Source organism: Lupinus angustifolius, chromosome LG06, assembly GCF_001865875.1.
Source record: "Lupinus angustifolius cultivar Tanjil chromosome LG06, LupAngTanjil_v1.0, whole genome shotgun sequence".
In the NCBI taxonomy this organism is placed as follows: Eukaryota; Viridiplantae; Streptophyta; class Magnoliopsida; order Fabales; family Fabaceae; genus Lupinus; species Lupinus angustifolius.
This window is the reverse complement of record NC_032014.1, coordinates 14,901,934-14,913,020: the sequence shown is the minus strand read 5'-3', so window position 1 is coordinate 14,913,020 and position 11,087 is coordinate 14,901,934. Positions and strand designations below refer to the sequence as shown.

The 11,087-nt window shown below is 29.7% G+C and overlaps 1 protein-coding gene and 1 long non-coding RNA gene across 3 annotated transcripts; one reads left to right on the top strand and one right to left on the bottom strand.

Moving 5' to 3' along the window:
• LOC109350031 (acid beta-fructofuranosidase-like) lies at nucleotides 2,498–10,825 on the top strand. 2 transcript variants are annotated; one of them, XM_019591144.1, is made up of 9 exons: nucleotides 2,624–2,662; nucleotides 2,696–3,035; nucleotides 7,257–7,265; nucleotides 7,733–8,071; nucleotides 8,691–9,208; nucleotides 9,348–9,509; nucleotides 9,625–9,860; nucleotides 10,183–10,270; nucleotides 10,405–10,825. In XM_019591144.1, exons 1-9 carry the CDS (start codon nucleotides 2,660–2,662, stop codon nucleotides 10,606–10,608), a joined length of 1,899 nt encoding a protein of 632 aa, XP_019446689.1. In that variant the 5' UTR covers nucleotides 2,624–2,659; the 3' UTR covers nucleotides 10,609–10,825. The 2 variants fall into 2 exon arrangements, with proteins under 2 accessions (XP_019446688.1, XP_019446689.1); XM_019591143.1 differs by having other exon boundaries at nucleotides 2,498–3,035.
• On the bottom strand, nucleotides 5,736–6,654 carry LOC109350033. Its single transcript, XR_002108060.1, has 2 exons — nucleotides 6,371–6,654; nucleotides 5,736–5,891 (listed from the first exon to the last, which is right to left on the bottom strand). It is a non-coding gene; the product is annotated as an uncharacterized LOC109350033 (long non-coding RNA).

Here is an 11,087-nt window from a genome sequence, read left to right as displayed (position 1 = left end):
TGAATGTAATATTCATACAGTATAAAGATTTTTATAAAATCAATGCATTATCCATTATTTATTTATATTACTTTTATTTAAAAGTTATTGATAATAAAATATGATCGGTAAATAATATAGTGATAATATATGTAAAAAACATTTACACTGTAAATGCATACACCATTTTCTGTATAAATATATGGAGAAGTTTATAAAATGATTGATTTTTGACATTTATTTTTATTCTCATTTTGTACATCAAAATCTAGTATTTATTCGTTTAGAATATATATATATATATATAATTGTGCTTCCCCATAAATAGGTGTTGGATTTTAATATACAAGTTATTAAATACTAGGTTATATAAAATATTTAATTGAGTGTAATGTTTATGCATTATTGATATGATGTAAAAATTTATATAATGTTATATATTATTCACCATTTATTTGTATTATTTTTAAAGAGTTGATAATAATTAAAAATAAATGATGGATGATTGACTGATTATTACACTGAGTTAATATACATCTTTTTCTCATATATATTTATATTTTATGCATATATATAAACGTGAGTGTTTATATATTATTCTAACCTTTTCATATCAAAAGTAATAAATACTTAAAAGAGTATATTATAATGGGATTTAGTAAAATTATATAAGTTGTCTTTCATTTTTTATACTTACACAAATAAAGCATAACTTGTATGTATACATTAAATTGATTAGTAATACACATGACGTGAGTATAATGTTTTAAACAAAAGGGGTAGTCAATATAATAACTAAACTTCAATAGGTGTTAGTATAATTTTATTATACATTATTTAAGATTAATTAACTATTTGTAAATTTAATATTAGAGGTAATGTCTCTTTATTTTTATTAGACTAAATTACATTGTCCCCTCTGAAATTTAGCTTAACTACATTCACCTTTCATTTTATTTAAAAGATTACATTCACCTTCTTTATATGGTAGTTAGTATAATATAATTATATAAATTACAAGTAATTTTGTATAAGTGCAAAAATGAGGAAAATGATCTATATACTTTCACTAAATCTCAAAATATATTAGTATAATTTAACCATATTTAAATAAGTTTCAATTATTGAGCACATAATGAAATTAAAAATTGATGAAGTCATCATAATTGAAGATTAACTATCCAACTTGATTTCAAATAATCATATATATTTTCTTAACAGTCAGGGAATATCTCAACCCTTGAATGGTTTATGAGTAGGAATTAATTAACACCAAGTTAACTTATGTCAATTCTTATAATATTAATATTTTTTATAAAATATAAATTATGCCAATTCATATGTTGATTAATAATTAAATATTATGTAGATCATTTGTTTCAAATTTGAACATCAATATGTAATTAAGTAGCTTCCATTTTCATATATTTTAAAGATATATATTATGTAAATTTTGATGTATATAAATGAATTACTCAAGAATATTTAATTTTTATGAAAATTGATATATAAGATATCAACTTTCAATCTAACAATTAATCTGATTATGTTTATTTTATATAAAAAGGTATTGATGACATAATAGTTAACGTAATTTAACTTGGCGTGAATGAACTCCTCTTGATTACTTATTTATTTTTATATATATGAAAAGATATTAAATTTAAACACCAAATGATGGAAAATAAAAAACTCCTCCTCATTATCTATGTATGGAAATATATTAAATTTAAACACCTAATAATGGAAAATAAAAAACCCCTCCCCATTATTTATATATATATATATGGAAAGATATTAAATTTAAATACCAAAAACAAAAAATGGGAAAAATGGAAAGGATAGCACATCTTATATCTATAAATTGTGTTGATATGATTTATTAGAAGAATAATTAATAATAAAACTTTTAACTTAAATGTATATAACTATATATTTTCAATCAATCATATTAAATGATACATATAAAATGCACTTTTTAGAATAGAAGATGTACTTTTTTTTCTAGTTTTGTTTTGCCATTTCTGCATTATGTTTTTAATAAAATTCAAAAAAAATTTCCATATATATTCTCTCTTTTTTTCCATAAAAACAAGAATATATATAAATATGTGTAATAATGTGCAATTACTCAATTATATGTGACATTATTTCAAAAACAAATAATGAGGCAGACCAGATCACAGAGTCAGAAATCATTGTATTGAACGTTGTAGGGCCACCCGCCCCAATTATTCGTCTGATGTCCCCTCAACTCAACATGAAATTATTAGATTTGATGGTAATGATATATTAATACTTAATAATTAAATAAATTTATCCAAATCAATTAATTGTGAATCATACAAATTTTCTATTTCAATCACCAGTGTTTTGACAAGACATTGATCTAATACTATAGGAATGATTTATTGTTAAAATAACTAAAAAGTTAATAATTTAATTTTTAGAAGTCGGAGAGATAGTGATTCACCCGGAAGTGGATTATCCTAACTCATGGGTCCATTCTTCATGTGACACACCTCTGGATCTCTCCTGATGGTGGGAACTTAGCCCTATAAGTATTCAATGTGGCAAAAGCATCTCATCTGATTCATATCGAAGTTTGTACACTTTTCCTCTCATTTTGTCCAACCCAATCCTTTAACATCCTCATTTTCTCTCTCAAAATCATCCAAAGATGTCATTTCCTTCTGTGTCTGATAACCCTCATGAATCTACTTCATCCACTCCTCTCCTCAATGGGTCCCACCCTCGCAAAAACGTGAAGGGGGTCCTTCTTATCCTTTGTGGATTGTTGCTACTTGTTTCTCTGATTTCTTACAATGGCTTATACAGAGCCTCCAATATACAAGAAGAACCTAGTAACACAAAAACAGTTCCTTCAACAATGAGCCCTGTTTCACGAGGTGTTGCTAATGGGGTGTCAGAAAAGTCTAACAGGTTATTCTCTAGCAACAACATTGGAGAATCCGAAAACTATCCTTGGAACAATAGCATGTTGTCGTGGCAGAGAACAGCTTTTCATTTCCAACCAGAGAAAAACTGGATGAACGGTAATTCACATTATTTTACTGTTTAATTGAAATTGTTAGTTTTTTAGCAGTTAATTGCTTCAAATCCAAATGCTCTCCGATAATGAAGAGATGGATAGAAATGCTGACACATATCAAACTCACTATAACCTTAAATTCTTAAATTCCATTATTGGACATTTTCCGTATCGGAGAGGATGCAGACCGAATTGCTTTTTACCTTAATGAATCTAGGAATTTCTTTAGCATAAATTTATATTTTTCCGTATAGAGATTTGACTTATACCTTTCTCTATATTTAAATACTTTATGACACTCCACTTATGTTTATATTATTATTATCAAATCTATATTAATTTGGCATGAGAAACGCGAGAGCAGTAAATCACATTCATATGCACACGAGGTCGCATATCGTGTTTCACACCTTCACGTGATAAAAATCATTTTCTTTTTCTCCAATATCGTGTGGGAAAGGGATCATATAAATGTTCAAAAGGAGATCAATGAAAAGTCATAAGGTTTCTTTTGTAGAGAAAAAATTGGGGTACGTTTGAAGTTTTTAAAGCAGAGTATTTTCTACCATGAATTTGTTTATACTAAATTAAATTATGTTAACTTTTATACATCTAATAATTTTTGTGAAGAGAAATCTGTTTAAACTAAGTTAAGTTACACCGGTTATATTTAATCTCAACAATTCGTTATTTTAAATCCAACGAATCAAATATGTGAAACTTAAAAATTATTTAAGATTTCTATTTTTCTCTCTTATCACTTATTGCATTCACACATTTGGTCTGTTGGATCTAAGAAATGAATGGTTGAGATTGAGTGTAACTTAACTTCGGTGTAAATTTATTTCTCCTTTAATTTTTTATATGATATATATTTAATCAAACTAATGTTGATTTGAAAGTTTGTTTAATTTTTTTATGAGAATAAAGTATTTTCTCATTTGAGGAAAGTGGTTATCTCCTGTAACTAGGAATAATAATAAAAACCGAACCCGTGGGTACCCGCTCGAACTGAACCCGAATTTAACGGGAAAACCCGATGTGATTGAGTTCGGGTTCGGGTTTAAATTTCGGGTTCGAGTTCGGGTTTGATATAGCAAAGACTCTAACCCGAACCCGCCCCGAAGTAAGATAATTCAATTTAAAATTGAAATTTCTATCATTTGCCAATTGTTTTTAATTTCTAATTTTACTTTACATGCTATTTGATCTTCAAACATAAAAGAAATGAAATAATACAAGAAAAAATAGAAATGTTAGAGAAAATTACACGAAAATAATATCATATTTTTCTTAATACTTTATCTTTTTCGGGTTTTTTCGGGTTCGAGTATGGTATTTTTATTTTCAATCATGTTGAGTTTGGGTTCAGGTTCGGGTTTGGGTATGTGCAAACCCGACCCCGATCCGTCCCGTTGTCATTCCTACCTATAACCACTAAAATTATGACATATATCTTATTTAATAATTTTCTATAAATATTTATAAAAAAAATAGAACACATGTGGATGAAGAAGATAACTTATGAGTAAATTATCTCCTATAACCACTAAAATCATGATATGTGTCTTATTTAATCGTTTTCTATAAATATTTAAAGAGTTAATTACACTGACACCCTTGAGTTTTAGTGAAATTACACAAACCTATCCAGTTTTTTATACTTTCATTACACTGATCACCCTTGCGTGAGAAATAAGTGTCATCTTTTAAATAGAAAATGTGATAAATGTAATTAAGTTAAACAAAACATGATATATTGTGAGGAAACATCCAAATAATATACAAATTAATGTATCTTTATTATTTTTTGTTACAAAATGCATCAACAATTCTAAAGAGATATTTTTTAAATCGCCATTATACTATATCGTAATGAACCAAAAATAATAAAGAGGTATCGACTCATATATTATTTGGATTTGTCTTCATAGTATACCATGTTTTGTTTAACTTAATTGTATTTATAATATTTTTTGTTCAAAAAATCGCACTTATTTCTCATGCAAGCGTGACTAGTGTAATGAAAGTATAAAATTAGGGTGTTTGTGTAGGTGTAAAAAAGTGATGGGTGATTTGTGTAATTTCGCTAAAACTCATGGGGTGTCAATGTAATTTACTCATATTAAAAAAAAATAGAACACATGTGGATGAAGAAGGAAATTTATGAGTAAATACTTTACTCCAAAATTGTTTAGTATTTCATTTATATACACCAAGACTAACATAGCTTGTCTTTAAAGAATATGAAAATTGAAATTATTTAATTATATGTCTAGTGATGTTTAAATTTTCTGAAATTTGAAATAAATGATCTATAATCATTGATCAATACATGAATTTGTATAAGTTTATATTTTATAAAAAAATATTTATGGTATAAAAGTTAAGATAATTTTTTGGTATTACCAAAAATATATCTTCAAAAAAACTAATCTCTTTCGGGATATAAGATTATATATTCTAACAAGTATCACTCAGATGGTTAATCTTTTAGTCTATCTAAATATTCAATCAGATTTAACACCATTAAACAATATCTTGTGGGGAGTACACCTACTCTTACACTATTTTGATGTTACATTAACAAAAAGTAAAATAACCGATAGGCTTACAAATTACAATAGAGATAAGATGATTTTAAATGGGATAAACACTTCCGTACTGTCCACACGGGTGAAACGGTCTTTTGGGATAATGTTTATAATTGGTCTGTATGTGATTTTGCTTGAAATTTGACTAAATTTTAATACAATAAATCATCCAATCCAATAAAATAAATAGTTTCAACTGGTGTAGATTGGTTTTTTCCAATATTGGAGTAAGCTATTCCACTTTTACAAAATCATTTTTGTTTAAACTCAAAGTTTGAGTCATTGTGAGTAATATAAAAATGATTTCAACCAAAACGGAAGAAGTAATTTTCCATTGATTTTTAAAACCAACGATGACTGAGTGGAATACTGATGTCTGATTCTGTAGTGTTAGTTGCCCTGCAACACACGCAGTTGACTTTGTCTCAAGTGACAGCTAATGAACAAAAGAGAAGACTTTATCAAAAGTCTTCGACTACAGTCTCTATGAAAATTGTAGAACGGGGGAGCATAGACTAAAAAATACTATTATTTTGTTGGGTTTATTCAAGTGTGAAGTCCCACATTGGATATGTAGGGAGGAGTGAAAGGGTTTATAATAAGGAAAGACTCATGGAACTAATGCCTTAAGGTTTTGGTTCAAGACGTGGTGTCTCACTTGTGACTCTTCACTCTTCCCATACCCATGTAACAATGGAACTCCCCGGTGGTCGGAGGCTCCCCGGTCGCAGTCTAGGTCCAACACAAACATATACTGCACTCCTTTTGTGAAAACTATAAATGCATGAACCTTGGGCCTAATCGTGGTACTTTTAATTCTGACAATATACCTATAAAATATAAGATGAGGTGGCTTGAACTACAGAAGAAACTATTTGATAACCAAGCCAACACAATAAGAGTAGTTCAAAGCTTTCCTATCAATTATGACATTTGGTTGGTAGAGATTTGATGCATTTTAATTAATTAAGGATTGATTAATCATCAAACCTTTTCTTTACGCTCAATCTTATTTTTATAATCAATGATATATTTCTATTCTATAAAAATTAATCTCGTTCAAAGATTTATATTTGTCTCTCTCAACACTGTTATATTATTCACGAGAATTAAACATTAAACTTTTGATTTCTAGAAATTCACATTTCTAGATAAAATGTTTAATTGAATAAGCTTATTTTGAAATAAATTAAAAATAACTTATTCAAATATCATAAATTATTTTTATAAGTGCTTCTCATAAATTTAATACTCTCCCTTTATGCCTCATAAAAGAGCAACATTTGGATAAGCACTTTCAAACCTCCCTTAAGTTGAAATAAACTTAAAAACTAAAATATTAATGTAGTTCTATGATAAATAAATAGTATTTGATGTGTAATAATATATCTAATTGATTTGCTTTAGATTAATTTTAAAAGAAAATTGAAAACTAAACCAAACCAAACGGATAAATTCTTATAACTTCTAGTTCTTTTTGGTACTAATCAGTTTTTAGTTTTGTTTTTGTTCATATTTAAGTTGTGATTACTTCTGAATTTTTATGACAATTACTAGTATAATATCATTTCTCTTTGATCTCAAACTAATATATTTTTTCTTATTTTTGGCTGGCTGTTGCTCTGCTTCAGATCCTAACGGTAAGGGCATCTTTACCTTTTCTTAATGTTTGAAGTTTTTTTAACTAGTTGAATTCTTTGCTAATTTTGTAGTAATTTGCTCATTTTTTGCTTCAGTTGACGTGATATATTCGTAATATCTATATATTGTGTTTTAGTACATCATCTATCATTCATCTGCATTATGTTTTTTATTTTTAGAAAAGTCGATGATAATTAAAAATAAATGATGGCAGTGCATAAATCTTGTGGATACATTTTTTTTTCATATTCAAATGCTAGGACCCAATTGTAGCTAAACAGGGTCTACTATCTACAATTATTAAGCATAAGCATAAACTTTTCCAAGAATAATGGAAGAACAATTTTTTTCTGTGAAGAATAATGTTCAATTTGATTTTTCAAATCACCTAATCTGTCACATTTTAACCTACTCATCACATTTTTTGACATAGTTGTTGCAACTTATAATGTATACCATATTTCAGGCCCTTTGTACTACAAGGGATGGTATCACTTCTTCTACCAGTACAATCCCAATGCTGCAGTTTGGGGAGACATAGTTTGGGGGCATTCTGTGTCAAGGGACTTGATCCATTGGCTTCACCTTCCACTTGCAATGGTTAATGATCAATGGTATGACATAAATGGTGTTTGGACTGGTTCTGCTACAATCTTACCAAATGGTCAAATCATAATGTTGTATACTGGTTCAACCAATGAGTCAGTTCAGGTGCAGAACCTTGCATACCCTGCTGATCCCTCTGATCCTCTCCTTGTGGATTGGATTAAATACCCTAACAACCCAGTTCTCTTCCCTCCACCAGGTACTTATATTTTTTCTTTGCATGCCAAATTTTCACATGCATAACTAACCTGGTCCATGCATTGTTAAAGGAAATCTTATTTATATGTCAAAATAATTGATGTGTTTTTGTTAGCACATATTTATGTTTTAGACATTTCATAGATACTTTCAAATATTACAAAGTGTACGTTATTATAGATAAAAATGCCATTATAATCATTAGTGTTTGATTTTCAAATTTGTCTCTAATTATAATAAACTTTGATTTTCCTTTAAAATAGATTTCACTTACGTTAATGTTTAGAATATTACTGATTTCTCTCTCTTTTAAAAATTTAAATTTCATTCACCCATAAGAAATTAGTCTGGTAGTTCGTTAAAATTAGGCCTTTTAAGTATTATAAAATAAAATGTCAATGTTTATTCCTAAAAGCGCTAAGAAAATCGTTCACAATACTCCTATTAATCCCTCCTAATGGGCAAGATATCTAGCAACTGCAAAAATAAGTTATATCATACTATTTTGTGCTGTATAATTGTTAAACTTTGTTGTGGTTCTACATTATATGATAATAATGTAACATGTTATATCTATGGTTCATTGGTATAAATTCTTCCCTTCCTACTTTGTTTTCCAGGCATTGGTTACAAGGACTTTCGTGACCCCACCACTGCATGGCTCACCTCTGAAGGAAAATGGCGCATCACCGTAGGATCTAAGCTAAACAAAACTGGCATTGCCTTAGTTTATGACACTAAGGACTTCAAGACCTATGAGCTTAAGGAAGGAACCCTTCGTGCAGTTCCAGGCACTGGCATGTGGGAGTGTGTGGATTTTTATCCAGTGTCCAAGTTGGCTGAAAATGGCTTAGATACCTCATCTAATGGTGCTGGGGTGAAACATGTTGTGAAGGTTAGCTTGGATGATGATAGACATGATTACTATTCAATAGGGAATTATGATGAGAAGAAGATTAGTTTCATACCAGATGATGTTAAGAATGATGTTGGTATTGGATTGAGGTATGATTATGGTATATTCTATGCATCCAAGACATTTTATGATCAAAGTAAGGGAAGAAGAGTGTTGTGGGGTTGGATTGGAGAGTCTGATAGTGAATATGCTGATGTTACCAAAGGCTGGGCTTCAGTTCAGGTACATTTGTGTTTCTCAACACTAAGCGTGCGTTTGGTATAGATTATGTTTAGTTTCAGTTTATGTTTATAAACTGTGAGATTATTTATCAATGTATTAATTTAGTTAGCATTAACATTGTCATGTTTTAATTTTATAGAGTATTCCAAGGACAGTGAAGCTTGATAAGAAGACTAGAAGCAACTTACTTCAGTGGCCTGTTGCTGAGGTTGAGACTTTGAGATTGAGAAGCAATGAATTTAAAAATTTGAAGGCAAAGCCAGGTTCAGTGGTGTCACTAAATATTGAATCAGCCACACAGGTTAGTATTTATGTTGTCAAATTTCTCATTTTGAAATTCAGAGAAATTTAGCTAACATAACAAAAATCAAACTTCAATTTCATTAGCATTGACACATTATCTGCCTATGCAACAGTTGGACATTGTTGCTGAGTTTGAGATAAATAAGGAAGCCCTTGAGAAAACCACCGAGTCCAATGTGGAGTACCAGTGCAGCACCAATGGTGGAGCTGCAAAACGTGGTGCATTGGGACCTTTTGGTCTTTTGGTTTTGGCAGATGAGGGACTTTCTGAATATACTCCTGTGTACTTTTATGTCATTAAAGGAAGTGATGGTCAACTTAAGACTTCATTCTGTTCTGATCAATCAAGGTATTGAACTATTTGCTCTTGCAATACTGTTACATTAATTTCCTTTGATGATAAAACATAGAATAAACCAAATTTTGGTGAGCATACCTCTTCATCTTGTGGATAAGGAACTAATCTTTTTCAGAGTTTTGTGGTTGCCCTTTCATAACAATTGTCGCTCCTAATAATCGAATTTTTGATCTTTGATCAATATACTAACTAGATATCTAGGATGTCTTATACCCACACCTTGTTAGTACACTAAGCCAATTTAGAGAAAGGACATAATTTCTTATTTTGTTGTGATAAATTCAATATTGATTTTGTTACATTGTTTGTGTAGGTCTTCTCTAGCCACTGATGTTAACAAACAAATCTTTGGAAGCTTTGTTCCAGTGCTTACAGGCGAAAAGTTGTCTGTAAGGATACTGGTAAGTTTAGCAGTTCAATTTTCTATTAATTTTTCATGCACAAAGGTGGACAAATATATAGATTATCTTATGGACATTATACAAATTAACTAACTAACTTTAATCTTTATGGGTTTTTGATTATCATAATTTAGGTGGACCATTCTACAGTTGAAAGCTTTGCTCAAGGTGGAAGGACTTGTATAGCATCTCGAGTTTACCCAACAAGGGCAATCTATGGAGCAACACGATTGTTCTTGTTCAACAATGCTACTGAGGCCACAGTCACAGCCTCAATCAAGATTTGGCAGTTGAATTCTGCATTTATACGCCCATTCCACTCTGGTCATAAGATTTAAACTACAAGACTCACATCATAGAAGGAAATTTATTTGGATCCATAGATTATAGTTTTGTACCCAGAACAACAGTGATCTTGCCATAAATTCAGTCAAAGTTTTGGGTTCTTTCACAAAGTGCATTACCTTATCTTTCTCCAAATATTTTTATGGGAATGCTCAATTATAATTTGATCATAACATATGTGATGGCACTCGCAAGAATCAATTGTTAAAAAATATGATGTTAAATGTTCTCTAAATCAGTAAAATCCTATTTTGCTATTTGAAATATTTTTAATTTATTCATCCCCATGCATTATGTTCCATCCCAGAGTTATGACCGGTCAACATCGATCAACCACTAGAAATGAGACTAATTATTGGACGGGCAAGATGCATTCTACACGATTATTGGTAATGTTCGAAAACCATTCTTCACACCTAAGGCTAGGCCACCAATACAGGTTTGTGTTGCCCACACGGTAGAAGTAGTCCAA

Coding starts and splice junctions, on each gene's coding strand:
- LOC109350031 (XM_019591143.1), top strand. CDS start 2,660: ATGTCATTTCCTTCTGTGTCTGATAACCCTCATGAATCTACTTCATCC. Junction 9,209..9,347: donor AAGGCTGGGCTTCAGTTCAG/GTACATTTGTGT, acceptor TTAATTTTATAG/AGTATTCCAAGGACAGTGAA. Junction 10,271..10,404: donor AGTTGTCTGTAAGGATACTG/GTAAGTTTAGCA, acceptor ATCATAATTTAG/GTGGACCATTCTACAGTTGA.